The sequence below is a fragment of the Coturnix japonica genome, chromosome 4 (genome assembly GCF_054131305.1).
Source record: "Coturnix japonica strain WE chromosome 4, WE-NBRP24, whole genome shotgun sequence".
NCBI lineage: Eukaryota > Metazoa > Chordata > Aves > Galliformes > Phasianidae > Coturnix > Coturnix japonica.
The window spans coordinates 47,846,054-47,867,969 of NC_140666.1; the positions used below are offsets into that span (position 1 = coordinate 47,846,054).

Consider the following 21,916-nt stretch of genomic DNA (forward strand, 5'->3'; position numbering starts at 1 on the left):
TTCAGGTTTGCTTGGTACTTGCCTTCACTGTACTCAGCATATTCCTCAAATTTGGGCAGTCAGGATGAGAATGTGGTAGAAGAAGCATGATGAATAATTGTGGCAGGGACTTAACTGGGTACAGCCTCACGTTTGCTCAGTCGGGTAACATCAGTCCCAGTGTCACTCAGCCACTCACAGCTGGAGCAGACCTGAGCTGCAGAGAGAACATGGAAGGCGGGCACAGCAGTGGTTTGCCTGGGGGCAGTGATGTGTTGGTGAAGGAACTATTAGGAAACAAGTAAGGGGAAAGCAAGCATGAAGCTCAGCACACAGGATAGCCCTCCAGAGACTATGCAGGAAGGGGAAGAACAGTATTTAGCATGATGAAAAAACCTATTCATGGACATATTAAATTCTGGGAGAAATCCTATGTACTGTTATGCTCAACACAGGTGGTTTGGAGGAGTCAAAGATACAAAGATACAGAAGCCTTCTATTAGCAGAAATCAAAGTAAAGTAAATAAATCCACTAAGAACAACCAAAGCTGCTATTATTTTCATAGGCTATCTTATCATCTTTACAAAGAGATTATGGTAGAGTAAATGTCAATTTAAATCTGAAAAATACTTCACCTTATCATTGAATGTCTTACTTTCCCTTAAAGATGGCTCTAACATTAATGTAGCAAGGAAGTATATTTTCCAGAAATGCAGCTGCTATAAAAACGTAAGAGGATCCATGTTCAGTACAGCAGATACCAATGAGAAAAAGAGAACTATCATGGTCATAAAGTGACACATTCCCCTGAATTACTAATGCCAAATTCAAGATAAATTCAGATAGGAAAAGACAGAGAAGTCCAGCTCCATGGAAATGACCAAGTATTCTTTCTGAAAGGGATGGGTGTGTCCATGCAGCTGCAGGATTAACCATGCACAAGGCTGAGAGAACCTAAAGTCCAAAAACAACCTATCTCTGGTGTACAGTCATGCTTATAATGTATTATCCAACACTTTTTCTTTTGTTTTTTTTTTTTCTTTTTCTTTTTCTTTTTTTTCTTTTTTCTTTTTTTTTTTTTTTAACCTATGTAAGAGTTTTCCTATGGTTGATTAAGCTTAAAATCCTTTGGCCAGAAACAACATGAATCTTTAAAAAAATAAATCATAAATAAATTGGACTGCCAGTATCTATGCAGCTGCTGGTACCCTTCAGAAGTTTTCTCAATAGATTTCCATTTGTAAAAGTCATGCTGTGTCTTCTCAAGTGTATTTACTTTATTCAGATACTCATTCATTGTATTTTATTTTTTTTTAACCGGGGTTTCTACAAGAAACAACTGAACAAAAATTATGGGCTGACAGTCCTACAGGATATCAGAATACCACAACAGTCTGCCCAGTCCATATGGTACAATGTCTGTTAACTGCGTGCAGGTTAATTGCAAACAAGAAACAAAAAAAAAAAGTAACAAACAAGTCCATGTTTTATCAGACTATATCTGTATTTTGTTCATATAGCTAACATGAAAATGTAATCAATTAACTTTAACTACTACATTGCAAAATTTCTAACTTTTTTTTTTTTTTCCTTTGTTTTTCAGCAAATGATACAAGCGCTGGATTTTCCAGACTGCTGACACTGAAATTCAGACTTTGTTTTTGTGAGTGAAATGCAGCCTTGCTATGGAGGGGCTCAAGCTTCTGTCTGTGCAGCTGGAGTCCATCCTCTTCTGCATCATCCACCAAGCAGCCATAAATGACACGAGCTCTACCTGCCTGTTCCATGCTGCTGCACATGCAACACATCATGCTACTCTTGCTGGGAAGTCAAAGCGAGAGCACATGGCCACACCACCAGCTACTTGGTCCTGCTGCGACAATTAAAGCGAACTTGTAGCTACAGGTTTCTCTCAGCCATCTGTTCCTCTTGAATTCCTCTAAGGTGAAATATGCTTTGGAACTGCACAAAATTCAGGTTTTCTAGATAGCATTTGCATTTTGTACCTTGTAGGAAACTCTCACAAGTCCAAGAGTGCCCAAACTTATTTCTTCAAGTCATCTTTTTTGTATCATGACTGGGATTTAGTGCCAAAATTTCAGTTGTTGCTGTGTTATTGCTAAACCAGTAACAGCTGCTGTAAAAACAGCTTTAGTTTGACATGGCCTCACTCATCCTAAGCCATTGCTTCCAGACAGGGAAAGTTCAGCAACACCAAAAAATAGCAGGCAATTCAGGAATACCAGTTCAAAGAGGAACCAAGATCATCTTCCCTGGATTTCACATATATCTGGGCAGACTCAGCATGACATGAGGGGAAGAAGTCCATGACAGATTGTACCATTTGGGCAGAACCTTTTTCTTAGAACAGATTTCTCTCTGCAAAATAGCTACCAAGTTCTGATGATCTGTCTACCGGTATCAAAAAGATCCACTACTAACCAAGTAATCATCATACCAGCATGTATCAATTACCTGTTGCCATCGTTGCTAATAACTGCTTATTGCTGGAACAAGTCTCTGAAGCGTTGGAATCCTCTGTAGATATCTGAAAGAACAAAAAACTATAGTTGAAAACTTCAACATTCAAAAATGGCTGGAGTTCCTCCTTTGCAAAGAATACAAGTCAGAAAAAATTAATGTGGGACAGAAAAAACTGCTAAAAATATTGGATGCTGTTCTTCTCAACAGACATCGACCCAAAATGTCGATGTGCTGAAAAGGGATATCACCAGGAGACATAAATGCAGCCTTAATAGGATCTGTTTGCAGCATTTGGTGCAACTCAATGGAAATAAAATGCTGCTTATATTTATAAGAGAACTTGTTTAAAGAGTATCCTTCCTATCTTGGGATGAAATGCGTTATCATCTGCTCTTTTATAGCTCAGTTGAACTGAATATGTGTTCTTCAGAAAATCAGCTAAACCATCAGTTGTGGAAATGAGGAAGTTACTAATTAGAAAAATACAATAGAACTTAACTGTGGAAAGACATATATAATATTCTGTTACTGATTATTATGGTAAGTATGGTACAGAGAAGTTCTGCTCTAAAATTTATGCTGCCAACTATAGGTTCATTGCAGCCATGGATCAACAGATAATTCTGATCTATAGGTGGTCAAGCTATTATCCCTTAAGATCCGCCAATTAAAGGGATTAATTTGCCTATCTTAGTGGTGTAAGAAAATCGGAGAAATAACACTTGAGAGCTGTTTTTCATTTTGCAGTTTTTGACATTTCTCTTGTTCTCCTAACATGAACTTAGCAAATAATTTCAGTGCCTCATCTGGTCAACTTTACAGCCAAACTACATGATAAATTGACATCAGGAGTAAGACTGGTTTTAAACTTTCTCTTTTCATCCACTCCTGCTTCAGATGTTCATCCCCACATCTGCAATGCATTTTGCCATTGCTGAAATCATGCTGATTTGGCTTGTCTGCGCTGAAAACAGAGACATCAATAGGATCCCTGCTAAGATACTTTATATCTTGCACAATAAGTAAGTAAATAAATAAAAGAATGGGTAGGAATAAGGGCAAACAGGTAGGAAAATCTTGTTTCTCATAGAGGTTTTATATTTGTTTTCTAACATGCTTTTAGTACCATTGATGGGTAAGAGCAAACTGAAGAAAAGGAGAAACTGAGGATAAAGGGCTGGGAGCTTTTAAACTACTCTTCATTGAACTACAGCCTTTCCTAAACAAATAAGTAAGCAAGTAAAAATCTTGCACCAAATATTTACCTACAGTCTTGCTTCTGAAAAGCACAGCAGTCACAGTTTGACTAAGCACAGCAGCGTGTGTAAAAATGAAGATCCATGCAACCTACCTCAATATAAATCAGCTTAGGTATATAAACTGATATATACTAAATATATGCAGAATTTGAAGTGAATCATTTAGGGCTGATGTGCTGTGCTTTGAGAAGCTCTGCTGCTCCCTTGGCTTGTGCTGCTGATGGAAAATCACTTGTCATTATGGCATGTGTTCTCATCAACTGCACACAAAGTACTATATAACAGTTAGGCAAATGAGAAGCAAATACATTTTGGATTGGTATTATAACTATTTTTCCTTAGCAATATCATGCTAATTGACATATCAATAGATTTGTATTAGCAATTGAAATTACATTACATGCACATAAGTAATGTATTATCATAGTTTTAAAGCAAGAGCTACTGTAATATTCAGTTATCCATGTCTTCAGCACTCTTCAAGCTGATACCAGCACAGCTTCTGGCAAACTCTTCCAAATGAGTCCAAAGCAACACCAACCTTGTGTAGCTCTTCTCATGACTTACAGATAAAAATCATAGCAAGTATGTCCACGGTACCTTGATTTTCCCAGGCTATGAATTCTGTTTTTAAAATCTTTTACTCTCTTATTCTTAGGATATATCATTTCTGATAGTAAATGTTGTTTAAGGCAAGGATTTAAAGTAACGTGCATACTGGCAGCAATAGTAAGTTTTAATGCAGTACTTGTACTACCCATAATTAAATCTCATGTCACAGGAAAGCTGCTTATTTTATTTTTACCCATGTGTGATTTGTGAGAGGTACAGTCTAGAGGGAACTCAGAGTCATGACAGAGGATGAAAATGCTACTCTTAGTTTTAGATTTTGTCACTATTCACTGCAATAGAAATTTTTTTTAATCACATATTTGACAGAGACATGATCTACAATTTATATAACACCTCCATCTTATCTAATTTTGGTTTTTCTTCTCATACTTTATGCTAAAGGATTTATCTCCCTGGCTGCACAAAAAAAAATACACATGACTGTAAGCATTGCTCCAACAGCAACGGCAACTGAATGAATAGGACTCTTCTGTTTCTGGGGTGAATGACTTGGTTGAGTATAGGTAAAGAAAAAACTACACAGTGTGAACAATTAATAAGTACACAAAGTACACAAGTGTGTTTATTACATTTTTGCAAGCACTTTGTTCTACATTTCAAAAACGCCACCATCAAGCTGTTGGCACATTTATGTACAAAACAGATTAATTGTAATGCCTGCTACAAAGCATTCTTTGTGAAAATACAAACTCTAATACCAGAGAAGAGCCAAAAGCATTAACATCATTACATGAGTTTAAAAGACATAGTTTTAAAAATCAGCACAAACGTTTTAAGACACAAAACTGAAACACTACAATATAGAATCCAAAAGAGGTTCCTAATACTCTTTGCAGAACTGCAATACTGGTACTGCACATTATGAGAAAACTGTTGACCCTGTAGGACAAGTGTAAAAAAAAAAAATTAAAAAAAAAAAAAAAAGAAGAAGAAAAAAAATATATAAAAAGAAAAAGAAAAAAAACAAAAATTAAACCAAAACCCCAAATCAAAACCATCACCAAAAATCCCCAAAAACAAGCCGAAGAAAAATAATCAATCAACTAATACTACTTAATGCATTATCATGCCACACAAAGAACTATAGTAATACCCTCTACGTACTACAAGAATTGTTAGAAATTACTGATGATGCATGACTAGTAATAGTACAAAGAGTTTTACTCAAGAAGTTTTATTAGAAATGCACTTACACTGAGAGAGAATTCACAATGGTCCAATAAGTGCACAAACTACCTAAGTTTTTAACACTGACAAAAATGTCTTGTCAGGCTACATCACTTTAAAAGACACTTTACAGCATTCTTGTAGCATTAGAAATAGGCAAAAAAAAAATTATTAAAAAAAGAAAATCCACCAAATTTGGTCTGATAATACTGACTTAGTTTAAGTAGGGTTTTTTGTTTGTTTGTTTGTTTGGTTTTGTTTTTGACACTGGAAATTTTTTCAAATTAAGATGACTTATCTGATAAAATTTTCCTATCAAAATAAATGTTCAAATATATTACTACACTTTCAAATAATAAGCTCTGTAGTGGTCTTTTACCTAACTTTAACATAATACAGGTAAACCAATATGCGTAGGAAAGCTAGAAGCCAAGCTACAACATTTATGGAAGTCTCCTTTAATATATCTTGTACAGCTCAGACAGGTGCAATCCATTTAAATTTTTAAAGCAGGTAAAAAGACTTCTGATCCCTACGATCACTGTATTTTTGATATATTACTTTCATAAATGTAGCTAAGCAGTAATTTCTCACATCATCACATGAACAACTCCAATTTAGCATAACCATCATTGAATTAAAGAGAGATCATTCTGTAAAAAACTATGGATAACTATATCACTTAAGTAACAATTGTCTATATACCATAACTCTTTAACAGGTAACCGTGGTATTGAACTCCTTCAAAAGGCAAGTGTCCATGCATTGTTAGCACCACGGTCGGCATGCTCACAATACAAACAGGAATTATCACCCATGGAACTTGGAAGAAGAGAATATTCTTTAAAAACATCAATAAGAATACAATGTTAACAAAGATAAGAAGCACTTTTTTCTTTTTTTTTTTTTTTCCTTTTTTCTTTTTTTTTCCCTTTTTTTTTTAAATTTTTATTATTTTTTAATTTTTTTTTTTTAATTTTTACCCACTATTACAAATTTAGAAATTGCACCTTTGATCATTTAAAACGTTCTTAGGACCTTCATTCAAGTTGATGAGGGTCCGTCTGGCAAGATTTCCAAATATAAAGGAAAGTCATCATTGTTTTCTCTATATATTGTACATCATGTACAATGGTCCCTTTGAAGTATACCTGTAGTTAAAGTAGTTATTGAACTCAAAACTAAAAAGTATAAAAAGCTACCTTTTTTCAAAAACATATAAGAAACAATGCAAAAGGTGTTATGCATAACACATACAAAGTGATTAAAAAAATCAAACACATATTTGTATTTGACAATAGTTTAGTATCCTTCATTTAGTGGAACTAATTAGCTTAAAAGGATTCAGGAAAGGCTATTTAGGAGCTCTGTGGTAAAGAACTATCACACAAAGTAAGAACTAATTTAGAAACCAAGTGCTAGACAACCAAGAATTGCACATGGGTGATAGGTAAGTCACCCAAACTATCTTTTGTGAGAAGCACTTTCAATTGTTTTTGAAATGGTTGGATGGCCTTTAGTTAAACGACAAAGCATTCACGTGTTAGAAAGTAAAACAAGGTTTGTTTTATGTGTAAGCATTAAGCCGCTCTTTAGAGCGAGTAGAATGAATGTCATGAAGCTCTTGCTCCTCCTTTGACTTAATATCCTCATATTTTTGCATTCTGCAGGCATCTTTCACATAGGCCCAGTTGGCAGACAAGACCATGAGATAATGGACCTGTAAGAGAAGTAACATGGAGTTAAGCACCAACAGACCTAATCAGATTCACATTCAAACTTTACAAATTACAGGGCTAAGTTTGTTGGTGATTGTGTTACTCTCAAGCACGTACTGGTCATCCCTTAGTACACAGGGAAAAGAAATCAAAGTAAATTAATCCAAAAGCTGGCACCATGAGTAGTATTCAGGTCTGGGATTACCAGATCAAATGACAGATGATGATGATGTCAAATTTCCATAACCTCCATTCAGATTAACCGAATGCCTTACCTTTTGTTTGTTTTTGTTTCCCCCACAGTACAATTCTTGTCAAAATTCAAAGCATGTGACTGGAAATCCTAACCATTTTGCCATCTCAGACAATTAGACCACTGCTACTCTTAAGCGAGTATGATTACAGTTGAAAAATATAATCTGAACGTCACAAAAATAATATCTGACCAGGTAGATAGATAAGAATCCTAAAAATGGAGGGTATCTGAGCAGTGTTCTTATGACTTCCTGACCTTTTAAATCCATAAACCAGAAAACCTCACAGATGAAGATTATGTGATGAAATGGGACCATGAAGGCCCTGTTTTCTTGACACAAAATATTTGGTAGCATTCCACTATGATACTAGAGTCTTACATTTTCACTTGGCATTTTACTTGGCTTGTCAGAAGTACAAAAAAGTAGACAAACTACCCTTAAGAGAGATTGTGCGCTCTCATTAAACTCCAATTTTTATTCCCTTTTCTCTCTAAAAAAGTTACAGAACCAACGTTCTGGAATAGCTGTTAAAATCTCTTGCACGTCACACTCACTGTAAGTACAATGACTTTCCTGGGAGTAAAAAAAATCTCAAATAAATATTCATGCTACATAATTACGCATTAGTTAAAGAATCCACCATCTTTGTTATTGTTTTGTTTTTATTTTTTTAATTTCACACCAAGTTCCCAGATAATGTTGTCAAAGGGAGGAGGTCATCTTTAAGTGGCTGTCTAATTGCATTTCACACTTCCCTGACCCGAATAGCCTGAATCCAATGGGGCCCTGTCAAGGCTTATTCAAATTGAAATAGGGAAGCTCCCTCAATTTGCCTCGGGAGGTTTCAATTACAGGCATATGCAAGATAGTGCAGGGTCTTTCCTTAGTCTATGAAACATTCCTGCTTAATTTTCTTCCTACAAAGAAAGTATGTTTTGACCTCTCAGATCTGTAGAATTTGGAACTTGTTTTTTGTTTGGTTTTGTTTTGGTTGGTCGGTTGGTTGGTTTTATTCTTTCCTTTTAGGACATTTCATGATCTCAGCAGGGTAGAAGTCTGAAGAACTTGCTTTTTACCTCTTACCTGCATCTAACACCCTTCGGTGTTAGACTGCAGGTAAGCAGTCTATATAAATAAAGCAGGACCAGCCTGCTTACGTATTTCCCTGCCTCTTGTTTGACGTTTTCCTTCTCCGTAAAATCAAGATTTCACTGCTATATAATCTTGAAAGTACATGAGTTTTTCTACGCTCCAACACTAATTTACACACTTTTTGAACCCCAGAGAGCATTTCCCTTCACAGACAAAACAGGTAGCTAATTAATTGTTAAATAAATTAATAAATAATAAAAAATCAATATCCATGTACAAACCTGACACCAAGATAGAGATTAAAGTAATAGCTGTGGGAAAAACATGACGTACATTAGCGTAAGGCCTTCTTTTTTCAGGTAATCTCTTTTTCACTATACCTGATTTGATCAATCCCAATTCTAATTATATTGTACTATATTGTCTTATCTTGTTTTTTCGATGCTCTATTTAGTAAATTAGTAAATGCAAACAAAAAAAGTATGGCTCTAGAATTCAGTGACAAAAGATTAGTTGCAATAGTAAAGCAAATACCATCACTAAAAATTCTTTGAGGGAATGCATCAGTACCAAATAACAGTCATTTTTCATTCTCTATACCAATCTTTATCAAGGTTACAGCAGAGTACACATCAGTACAGGGAATATAGTACAGAATCCCTACCCCAAAAATATCTTGATGTTTGGACAGACGCAACGGGCAAAAGGCAGAAGAGCAGGGCAATATCTCACACACATTTTATTACTTGGAACATTGTCAATGGCAAAAATTGAAAGTAATCTTCATTATAAAAGTAGTAAAAATATGTCCTAAAAGAGAAACTAAATATTCACATACATGCGCAGAACAGACAAATAGATGTAGCTCCTAATATAGCAGCATGTTAAGTCTGTGAATATCTAGAAAGGCATAGATCATAGACAGATACTATTTGGTCATAAGACAGACATGCAAGTTCCTACACATGTCTGAATAAAGCAATTGGATGGTAAAAATTACTATTAGGTACCCAAATGTTTATGGCATTCAAAGTAATCATGACATTCTACTTCTGAGGTAATCCAGCAATAAAATTAAAAAGTATTTACAAGTAGTAGTGATGAATTACATAACTATATTATACCAAAAGGCACGCAAATTGAGTAACAATCAGAACATGTTGGTGATTCAAATGACAAAAATAAAATAAAAATAAAAAAATAAAATAAAATAAAATAAAATAAAATAAAATAAAATAAAATAAAATAAAATAAAATAAAATAAAATAAAATAAAATAAAATAAAGAGTGTTGGACTGCTTACCATAGCAATGACTGCTGCTCCTGCTCCAGCGAGTGCCACAATGAACAAGTGGAATGTCATGTTTAGCTGCAAAGAGAGACAAAGAGTGGGATTTGTATGGATTTAATACTAAATGGAAATCAAACAAAAAGCCTGAATAATGCAAAGCAAAAGACTGCCTTCTTGGTAACACTGTTCTAAAAAGCTGGTGATTGCTAACACTTTTTATCAAAATATTGAAGTAATAGCATGACATTGTTACAATATTCACCTCAAGGACAGAATAAATAAATAAATATAAAAACAAACAGGACTCTAAAGATAGTTTATGTTTACAGTTAGGATACTTTCTAACTAGCTCTTCAAAACTTTGGTTTATGTAGAGGCAGAAGGAGCCTAAGAAGAATTTGTTTCCCTTTGCTAACTGTAGCTTTTCATATGCTCATATTCTGATTTATTTTCCTCCAAATTTTGCCAATAAAATTTGTTCACAGTGATATAAAGTTCTTTAAGTAATCCAAGTTAACTATCTTCCCCACTCCATTCCAAACTAAATGATTACATCTGTTTTTCAGACCAGTAATCTGGTTTACACTCACTGTACTGACTGCAGAGTAAGGGTTGCATTTTCATAGATGCTTTTTGATATAAACAAAGGGTGACTGTGGAACCCCATTCTAGGAAGATTTATGCAAACAGAATAAGACCCCGTGAAATATTTAGTGAAGCACACTCTAACTTCTGATCGATCAAGATTTTATTCTCTCTTATTGTTTTAGATAGACATTATTTTGTTTGCCCTGTCATCTAGCCTTATCATTTAAAAACAGAACTGAAAGGCTCAGTTATACTGCAATAGGTGGTCTTTGCCTAAGAAAATAATACAAATAGGTACATTTATTGCTGCAAAATTTAGTCTAATCCATTTGAAATCATTATTCTCCTGTCACAACAGCAACTGAGATCTTTCAAACTAATTCTATATATAGTCTTCTTCATTGTGCAGCAAGGTGCATTAGCTTTCAAAAATGCATGCACCTTGTTGATTTCTTAACAAAAAGAAAACACAAGTAGGTTTAGAAAAATAATGGCTGGAGAAGCTGCAGCAGCAAAATGCAGTACATGGTAAAAGAGCAGGAAAAGTACTTGATCACTATATTTTCCACTTTCCACACTATTTTATCACTCTGGTTAGAATCAGAACATAAAGAGTAAGAATTAAAAAACACATCAGTTGCTTCCTACTATAATGTATGTCATGGATTTGACAAAATATCATCACATTTACTCACCTCATTTGAGTCACACATCTTGATGAAACTTTCTGATGTGGTACAAACCTTCTTTTCCTCTCCAATCGTTACAATACCTAGAGCAGAAAAAAATATTCACACAATTTAGTTCTCCTGGTAAACAGCAGCTTACTTCACGTAAGCCAAGAAAACTAAGAAATACCAATTTTTACCTCCTTCCTAGAAATCTCATTAATGACAAAATCATTGTTTCCTAATTTCAGCCATCAAAAAAACAAACACATCATCTACTTAGTAAAAATTCTATTAGGAAACATGTGAGCAATGATTTTTTGCCATTAAAAAAAAAAAGAAAAAAAGTATGCATGCTAAATTTTAATAAGCAAAATAATTGAAACATGAGAAATTAATCTGCAACCACTGTGTGCACATATCACGCAGGATATACATAAATATTCTCTACCCTCACATTGAGAACCATGCCGTCAATTGTATGCAGATGTGTTGATTTGGTACAAAGCTTCTTCTGGAAGTTATAACCAAGTATTACTCAAACACATATTCGATTGTAATAATAGTTTCTATCAGCAAGAATAACCAGAATTTATACTACTTGCTTCAGCTAACGTTGAAGTACTAAATCAAAGATTAGCTTGAAGAAAATCACTATAACTCATTTATCATAAAAAAAACCAAAACAGTATTGTTCTTTCCTATTAGAAATAAATAATTTTAAATTGGAATTAATAGGAAATGGATATATTCACAGAATATACATTTCACATGCGAGTGCTGTATGCACATTTTAAATAAAAGTAAGAATAAAAAATAAGTATGAACAAAATAAATATGAGCAAAACAAAAGCTAAGAGAAAAGAAGAATAAATACTTTGATGAGGTCTGTACAGATAACTGCCTTTTCAACTCACCCATAATGCTGAGGGGGAAATAAATAACTTAGTTTTAAAAATATCACCCCTGAAAAAAGGTGTTTTTGTTTCAGGTTAAGTTAAATATTCAACACATATCAAACTCTTTCACTCCTACGCAATGCAGCACTATTTCTATCTTAAGGCAGCAATTAAAAACATACTGCATGTTTATATTTGGCTAAGGAGACAAAGGAACGAGGCTCACAGAAGTGTCCAAGAAGAGTAAGATTACCCACAGTTCTATGGGCTGAGAAACCAGGGAGGCCAGAGTATCTAGTCTCAAATGAGTCTTATGAAAGAAAGGAATCAATATCGAATCTAAGAATTCTCAGACTTTTATAAAATTCCAAACCACTTCATGTCCAAATTCTTCATCCTTCAAAAAACAAATATATTTCCATATTTTTTAAATTCCACAGCTCACCCTGTAGCCCCACATTGTTTCTCCAGAAGCCCTTTACAAAGTTCCTATTGGTATTGCTCTTCATCTTCACTAGGCCTAGAAATGCGGCAAATCTCTGATAAACTGCCTTGATTTGTGGGTAACACCACAGAAAGAGATATTTTGGAAGCATTGATTGGAAACATTCAGACACTTGGAAACAAAATAACATGACATCTCTTGTTGTGAAATCTTGCTGTATTTAGCATCCTTCACTCACATACCATACTGACGAAGATCCAAGCAGAGATTAGTTCCATCCACTAAGGTGGCATTTCGGCAAATGGTCCAAAGATTGAAGTACATGTAAACAGGCAGAGAAGTGAAGGCTGTAACGCCAAGCCAAGCCAACATAAAGATGTATGTCAGCATAATGAACTGCAGTAAAAGAGGGAAAAGCAAGCAAGTCAGAATTTAACTGATACTCAAATGCAAGAAAAAGAATCACTGAGTAATGAGAAGAGAGAGGGAGGAAGGAAGGGAGGGAGGGAGGGAGGAAGGAAGGGAGGGAGGGAGGAAGGGAGGAAGGCAAGAAGGGAGGAAGGCAGGCAGGAAGGCAAGAAGGGAGGAAGGCAGGAAGGAAGACAAGAAGGAAGGGGACAGAAAGAGAGAGAAGGTGTATTTCTGATTTTTTTTTTGTCTCCTGTCTTTGTTACTATTATGGTTTTAGTCTCATTAGAAGAACTGAGAAATTATGCTTTCCGAAATGCAAGCTTACTCCACACATTCCTGTCACTCTTGGGTCTATGATTGATGCAAAGCTTCACACTTGAAGTACTGACAGTGCTGCACACTTTGGGAAGAATATATCTACCTCTCCCCAATCACCACCAATCTGTAGTTAAAACAAGAGGCAACAGTGACTGGTTTTACTACTATAGTTCACAATAATACTATGCACTGTGCTTTTTTTTTTTTTGCTATTAAAATCTACATCTTAAAAAAATTGAGTCCTAATCTGTAGCTCCTGCAGAACTGCAATGGTACTGAATCAATAAGACTATCTATCTGTTATGTTGTTACTACATTTAAATAAATTTGAGAGATAAACAGAAATACAAGGGAATTCATCACTGTGAACAAACTAGGGTTCTTACCTCTGTTAGCAAAGAATTCAACTACATGTTTTGTAACATGTTTCCCAGAGGCTCAATACGTTTCCTTTTTAAGCCTCGAGAATATGGCATTCATTATTTGCATAGCAATACGCTTGTAGGAAGCACTGAATTCTGTTTGCCTCCAAGGCTGGTAGTTATACTGGCACACATAAAATAAATAAATATATAAGCATGACACCTCAGACAACCAGAAGATATTCATCAGTAACCTTTTCATTTTATGCTGTGGAAAGGGTATGAAGATGCTACACTGCTAAATGTAGAAGATATGTCAACCCCTAAATGTTGAATCCAAATAACCTCAAAATTTGATGGTTTCAGAAATGTTGATGGATCTAAACACACTGCTGAAACAAAAAATATTCAGCACACTGACATTTTTTTAGCTGCTTATCACAGCAAAAAATAATAAATAAAAGAAACCAACAACAACATTGAATCTGAGAATAAGAAATAAGACTAATTTTTGAAAGCAGAATAAGCTGGTCCACAGTGCGCTTCAAATTAAGCTCTGAAGAGTAAATAAAGGGAAAACTGAAGACATTTTACAGTTATTTTAATGAAAGATTTCTTATATGGGGTCATAAAGGAATAAGCCTAAGAAAAATAAGGTTTTTGGTTCTTGAAATCAAATAATATCAGATATAAAGTGTAGTAAACGGTACTGAAAATTGCTCCAGGCATAACTTGTTCACATGTATCTGTTCAGGAAAAATAATCCAAAGTAGAAACTGGTTTCGAATTTTAGGTGAGGTAGTTTTATTACTTTGCTGGTAAAGAATGGACATTCTCAAGCCATATTAAAGAGATTTTAATTTGATTTACCTTACTTCCAAATAATATTTAGTAAAAGCCATTTTAATTCTGAGAAAGTGCATTTACACAGAGATTTAATGTAGTTTAATTAATCCAGTTTAAAATTTAAGTGAGATTGATTTTCCAGATTGTCCCTTGGTAGATGACTCCTTCAGCAGTAGTTTGAAAAGTTGGAGAATTTATAGCTCTAAAAATAATTATCAGAAGGATTAGAGAAATATAAAGTGAAACGATAAAGAGAAACATTTTTTCTTTGCTCCATGTTAGACTTAAAGCTGACATGGCAACACCTGTTTGAAATTTGGGCATTTATTTACAAATAATTACTCAGAAAATTACTTGGAAATGTAGATTCACTTAAGGACTATGAATTCCCAACTTGCTGTGTCTGAACCTCATTTCTTATCATGCTAAAGAGGTTGCAGGTTTCGTAAAGCAGAACCAACCAATAAGAAAGAATGTTCCCTGTATGTACTCAGAACAGCCTTTAAAGTCTCTATTTACTATTTTATATTCTATAGATAACTGCTTTCTGGAAGCATTTTAAAGGTAAAGACAGCTTCCTTAGTTTATATTCTATGAATGTGCCAAACACAGCTGAATCTGCGGCCTTATTTTTTGAGCTTCCTTCCAGAGCTTATGAGCTAATCAACAATTTAAAAATGCATCTCAGTGCTCAGTTAGTAATGTATAATAGTTTAACAGAGAGGACAGGGAGGAAAAAGATCAGCCTTCGTATAAGCATCACAATCTTTGTTTAATATTCGCAGATCTTTTTATCTGTAGAAGGAATGGATCTCTCTGTACCATAGAACAGGAAGCCTGCTTAAAAATCTGTGCTGAGATAACACAAAGCATTGGTAAAGCAAAGAGGCAAAACCAGAGCTCATTAGCCTCTAAAAAAGCCCCTCAAAACAGCCTACCTCTGCCTGAGGCATAGAATAAGAGCAGCAGAAATCTGTCAGATGATGGCTAGGAATCATAGGAGCTACTCATTCAGAAAGAAATGCTTGCCTGTTTATGGAAGGTATTCTCTTTTAAAAACATTGCTTGTTTTAGAGGCTCAGAAAAGGGACTAAAGTGCTGATTTAATTTTCAGAAATAACATAGAAAAAAAGAAGAATTTCATTTTTTCCTTCCTGCCAGCTTTGACTGAGGAGCCAATGGTCAATTATGTGCTCAAATTTTTGTTATAATACTCAAGGGATGGGGAAAAGATAGATAAATTTCCTTCATCTCACAGAAGAATGGTATTAACATGATTAACAACCACCCCTGGAAGATGCTACTACTGTTACCTGTGAGGCAAGCTTTGTAATCTGGACATGACAACACTTTCTGCTCTGGGGGCAGTAAAAAACAAAAAGTAAAAACCGAAAAGTAAAAAACCTCGCTCAACAAGTTATTCATTTCTGGTAACAGGAAATGTTACAAATTGCTTTTATAATGGAGTGAAAATGCAAATATATTTGTTTGAAAACCATAGCTGAGGGACTAAAGTATTTTTTTAAATAATCTTTCTGTGCTACGACAGTCAACCCTCTGCTGTAGACAGTTTGTAAGAAATGCTTAAGGAGGCTGTTCACCGCAGGATTTAAATTCAGAACTTAGTCTCCAGAGATTCAAAGGGATCATTCTGCTTTGAAGTAGCATTCTGCTATGTGACAAGCCAAAGATTTATGAAATAGCAGTACAACATCTTAAAGAGGTACCACAGTTTGTTTTTTTTTACTACTCTGTGTATTGTACTGATAGCGACGATGTGGTTCTCTGGTCATCCCAATTGCCACTGTAAGAAGGCAATCATACAAAATAAAGTGGAAGTGATGGAGAAATTTATTTAACTGGGTAATAGTTTCAGCAAAACAGATAATTAACCATTGTAGCAGTTAAGTTCTTGCACTAAGTTCTTAATGTGTGGCTGGTAAATCCTTCCTGAGAGATTTTATAAACTTTTCATTGGCTATAAGGGCTGTCTTGAATCATGGGGCATCAAAGTAATCAAGCCACCAACCCTTTCGGAAGGCTTTTATGATAAAATCTGTTTCACAGATCAGCATCGGGAAGCAGAGATTTCATTGTACATTCTGAAATAACACACACATGGCAGAACGGCTTTCATGGCAGTCACAGCTGGGTAAAATCTTGTTTCCATTGAAAACATTACCAAACTCTGCCTGTTTTAATAAGATCAAGATTTCAGTTACTGCTTTCTTTTTAACACATATGGATACTGGTCCCGTGAAAAGCAGTTTGATTGACTTACTAATACTGTTCTTATTTTAGTTTTGTTATAAATATTTTAATACTCTTAAAACAACACCTTATCACTACTTCAGTCACCATGGAGACAGACGCTGCAAAATCATGTTTAATAGTTGTGTAACTACAAAGAAATGGATTGAAATGGAAATAGTGAACTCCAACTGTTACTCTTGTCATTTTATTGCATGAAGAAATTTCTGCTACCTATTATATATATATATACATACAGAAACATAGCAATAAATTCAGAAGTGTCTGAAAATACACTTAACTCTTAAAAAGCTCATACTGCCATGTAATTTTGTGTTTTCCAAACCACTCATATTCTTGATTTATATGAACTCCATGACATGAGCTTTACCACAGAGTTATGAAAAGAAGTACACTTTGCTCTGTTTATATCCAATTGACATTTATGATCTACTGTGACACATACTTAATATTTTGGTTTTTATTTTATCATCCACAGTTTTCTTTATGTGGCAACTGAAAAGCATGAACAGGAAGATCTCTACTTCTTCCTAAAATGTCCTGTCTCTATAACATCACATTTGTGTTTGATTACCAATAGATTTTATTTCAATGCTATCATAACATCACAGTACAGATACCCTTAAACTCACTGATATATCAATGCTTAAGTTGATGCAAATCATCATTTGTCATCGTAGTCATTCTCGTTTTCTCTGTATTTATTTATTTAAATTCCAGTTTGAAATATCAATATAATAAAAGAGGGACATTTAAGTAGCTCACAACCTAAGGGACTCCTCATGGCATTCTTGGATCTGTTCTAACTAGCATCTCTTACATTCATGACTCATGCACCATTCCTGGACAGAAGTAAATGATGAAATATAAATTTTTCAACCTCTCTCATTTTACAAATATACACTGCTGGAAGAATGAGTCTGATGTTCTGACATTACTGCTAAATTTGCCACAAATCACAGAAAACACACACTTGTAAAGACTTTTCTGCTTGGTCTAGAATCACTACTCTTAGCACTAACTTGTTGGTCTTTATTATTTCCTCTACAAAACATGTTCATCCGTTCTCTCTCTCTCTCTGACATGCTATATTCCTAGGCACAGTTCCAAGACTCTTGTTGAAACATGGATACATTTCATGCTATGTTATTACTGTTGTGTGGTTAATTCTTCTTGGCTGGCATTCAAGTCAACTGCTTCAAGAGAAAAAGAAAGCCAATAATATTACAGTATCAGTCCAAATTTCTCTTAATAGCAGGACAGACTGTAACAGTCAAAATAACTTCTCAGGTTTGCCTAACTGTGATTCATCTACATAATAAATACTAGCCAAGGAGACATTCTCTAGATTCTTAAAAACTGTTACCAGAGAATGATGAAATCCTTGAAATTTAAACTTCTGAAGCATTCATTTTAAGGAACAGATGTGTTTCCTAATTTCTAGCGTGCAGATTACCTGTGTTCATGTTTAACATTAAGTGTGAGGATTTCCAAAGCATTCATTTTGATAGCTACTAGTATGATAGGGAGATGTGAGAAGCCTATACTCGTTCCTAATCTGTACTCCAATGTAATAAATGTCAAGGCCTCTCACCTGACATCCAGAAGAGTCAAATTGTTATGTATGTTATGTAGTCATTTAACTGATATGGAACAGGCCTGCCCATCAACCTTAAAATAATCCCAGCCCTACACAGTCAGCAATTTCAATGTAAGAAATCTGTTTAAGTCCCTGTACAAATTGGAATTTTTTTTTATCTATCTTTTCCAGGGTACTAAGTGAATGGGCTCTTCAGATCAGAGATAATGTATGAATAAAAAATGGGCAGCTTTTCGTTTAAAAATGAAACCAAGCAAAGCCTGATAACTGGTTTTTCCCAAACTGGAATGGGCAAGATTTAGAAGTACCTGTGAAAGTAGTAAGAAAAGCATTTCTTGCCCCATACTGCTGAAGACATTTTAAACGTCTGGTCTTTTTAGTCAAAGAGCTCGTTTTGCTGAGAGAATAAGCTTTCCCATTCAGACAGTAGAATTAATTTCTTCCTAGTTACTTTGTAATTAACTGACATGGAGAGCATTTCAAATAGTCTATTATTCATTGCTAGGATTTTTAATCACCAAAGTATAAAAAAAAATTAAAGAGAAAAAATAATAAAACCATCACAATGTATTACAAACATACAAATTGTATTAAAACTATGAAATCTTATCCACTTACCCAGGCACTGACACATCTGCCGCAAGTGGTGATTTTGAAATCCCCATAGAGATCTTTGATGGCACCAGTTGTAAAGAACCCCTCCACCATCAGCAAAATTCCATATACAAAGAATGCAGCTGCTACACCATATATCACGTACTTGAAGATGTCAATCCTGTACCGGAAGAGCAAAAGTCATTTATCCACACAACTATATAACACTGACTTTGAAATTTCATGTTGAGATAATTAGATTCAGCATCAAAGTTTCTACTCTGGAGTCAGCTTAAGTGCTGATTTACTATAACAGCTGAGGCTGAGTACAAGAGTGAACTTTTGAATAAAACAGCATCAATATAAAATATTGGACCGTTTAATTGAAAGAAAAACTAAACATTGATTTGTGTAGGTACGAGAGCTCAGTTTGTCAGAAAAATTTGAAAATCACATCAAATTCATTTCATTTTTCATCTAGATTAAGTGGTAAAGAAAAACAGAAAAAAAGTTACACATCCCTTGAGTAACACACTGCATGGCACTGAGGTTTTGCTTCATTAGAGATGAGGTATTTGTTATAATCTTCAATAAATCTTTCTACATATGCAGGTAGTTCTCAAGTTGCAATATCAGTCACTGCTATCATCTCCTCATTATTATTTTTCTGCTTATTCCCCAATGATCAAAGTGTCTAACACATAATAGTAAAATCTTCAGAAGAGATCCCTAACTTCAAATCAGAAAGATACGCTTCCCAAACAAAAGCAACAAAGACAGACCATTCAGAGATTTTCTATAGTGGAGTTTTAAAAACATCATCTCATAAACCCAAAAGTCAAGAAATCAAAGGATGGTTTGCGGTGTAACTAACATGCAGACCCCAGAAGACAGAAGTGATTAAAAAGATTCATTGGACTGTGCTGTGGTTGGCCTGCTCACCACTCTGAGCGAACTCAACAGTGATGGGAAGGAGACACTGTCTCCTAAATGTTCTCATGAGAAAGATTTCTGAAGAGATGCTTGGAAGGATTTCTCTGAGGATTTCTCTGAGCTTTCAGTTTACTGATGTAATCTGGCAAGTTGTGGGACTTTTCAGAAGGTAATGTGTAGGTTTGAGGTGTTAGTAAGTTCCAGTCAGTTAGTAAGTCCAGATCAAGATAAAACAGTTCATTAGGAAGTAGGACGAAAAATAAGCCAGTGTGCCATGACGATCTACAAGATTAATATTGACGTGCACTGAACAGCTATCCACACTGAAAGATCTCAAGACACCAAGACTGATACCTCTGTTATTATGAAAAGAAATATTTAATAACATTTCATGAGGTTCACACTTTTAATTATCACCCAAAAGAGGATTCTCAATTCACAGCTGACAATAACAAGGCTCAACAGCCTACTAACATATCTTTGAATCTGAATGGTTTTCAAGAGACTGAAAGTCAGATTCAAGTCTAGAGGTTGATGTTTTAGAGGTACCAGTGTGTCAACAGCATCATGGAATTTATTTTAAGCTTGCATTATTCTCACAAAAATTCAGCCAAACTTATGACCTACATGAGAGGGTGTGGGATGGAATGTGTAATAAATTAATGCAATAAGCATGTTACAGCTTTTTTCCCAGGACAATGACAGAAGTGTCCCGGGAATGAAAATGAATATATTTTCTCTCTTACATCCAAATAGCAAAGTCCTCTTTGTTTCCTTCCACATCACCCTTTATTTCATAGCCAAGTGAAAAATAATGCAAGGTGAAATTTGTTTGGAAGAGATACAGAAACTGTTCACAGCGATAAAATAAATCTAGCACTGGAGACAGTAATAGCTAATGCACTTATTTTAATAGATATAATTACTGATTATCTTGTAAAAATACCATCTTCCTAATTTTGTAGTAATTCATTCAGTGTAACACTGTTTTAACAGGAAGATGATGATTTGAGCCTATCTTGCCATTAGTGATGAAAATAAATGTACTGTAGGCAACAGACAACCTTGTGATCATGCCATAGGATACACTGCCCCTCCTACATTATATACCTTATAAAGCACAATCTCTGCCAGTGGCTGAAGCGTAGGAGTTATGCCAGCAGCAGCTCCTCACAGACCTCAGTGTGCTCAGTGCTGTAGAAATTAGAAACTATCATTGCCCTGAAGGGATTAAGGCTTTTGGAAAGTCCAGGGACTATTTCAGCCTTTGCAACAGCTCTTTAAACCATCTGTGCTGAACCTCCCACTGAGCTGCTCATATCAAGTAGGGTACCAACAGATCTCTGTTTTTTCTTCAGCCTTATGTGTAACCAAAGGAATAACTTTCATTAATCTTTTTACTAGAGAGATATAAAGAGATAAATACTAACAAAATGCATAAATCAATTTCTTCGTCCACTCCCATCGCACACTCAGAAAATAGAAAAATCTCTGCTGGCCAGACTACATAAAATGAAATAGCCAGACTTACTGCAAGGAGAATGGATCTTACATATTGCAAAGATTAAGAAGTAAAAACAGTGAAACAATAATTTCACTAATTATTAAGACATCAAATCAAATTGTACTGCAATATATCTACTAGGTATGCTAAATTTAAAGAAATATATTACAATCGTTGCCTTTTAATCACATATAGTTTTGAAGACATTATTGGCAATAAAGTATTCTACAGCATCTATAAATTTCACATAAACTTTGATCTTCCAATTAAATTATAATAGATAATAAAATATAGGCCTTGTAAAACAGAGATTGGCATTCTCTAAAAATAAAATTTAATTCTTTTGTGAATGAACTTAGAGAGATTAATTGCCATCTGTGTTTCAGTAAAGTCTCAAATGCTGCAGACAGAGCACCAGAGCAGCCAGGGAGGTAACAGTGAATGGCAGAAGGAGCAATGAACACAAGCCAATGGGCAAGGGGGACAAGGGCACAGCAGAAGGACAAACAGGGCTTACACTTGTGAAGGCTGGAGTGGGTGGAAAGAGGTGCCTAAAGAACAAAGGAAGCAGAGACAATATTAAAGAGGCAAATTCA

At 34.9% G+C, this 21,916-nt stretch overlaps 1 protein-coding gene across 3 annotated transcripts in view; it reads right to left on the bottom strand.

Annotated features, from left to right (window-relative positions):
• Positions 1 to 4,892: 4,892 nt before the first annotated feature.
• Positions 4,893 to 21,916, bottom strand: part of GPM6A (glycoprotein M6A) — a 133,935-nt gene continuing 116,911 nt past the window's right edge. For all 3 annotated transcript variants that reach the window (XM_015861784.3, XM_015861783.3, XM_085545130.1), the window contains 5 exons: positions 18,908 to 19,064; positions 12,724 to 12,877; positions 11,165 to 11,241; positions 9,894 to 9,959; positions 4,893 to 7,243 (listed from right to left, as the gene is read on the bottom strand). In XM_015861784.3, the coding sequence (XP_015717270.1) occupies positions 7,091 to 7,243; positions 9,894 to 9,959; positions 11,165 to 11,241; positions 12,724 to 12,877; positions 18,908 to 19,064 (607 nt within the window). In that variant the 3' untranslated portion in view covers positions 4,893 to 7,090. The remainder of the gene's footprint in view (positions 7,244 to 9,893; positions 9,960 to 11,164; positions 11,242 to 12,723; positions 12,878 to 18,907; positions 19,065 to 21,916) is intronic.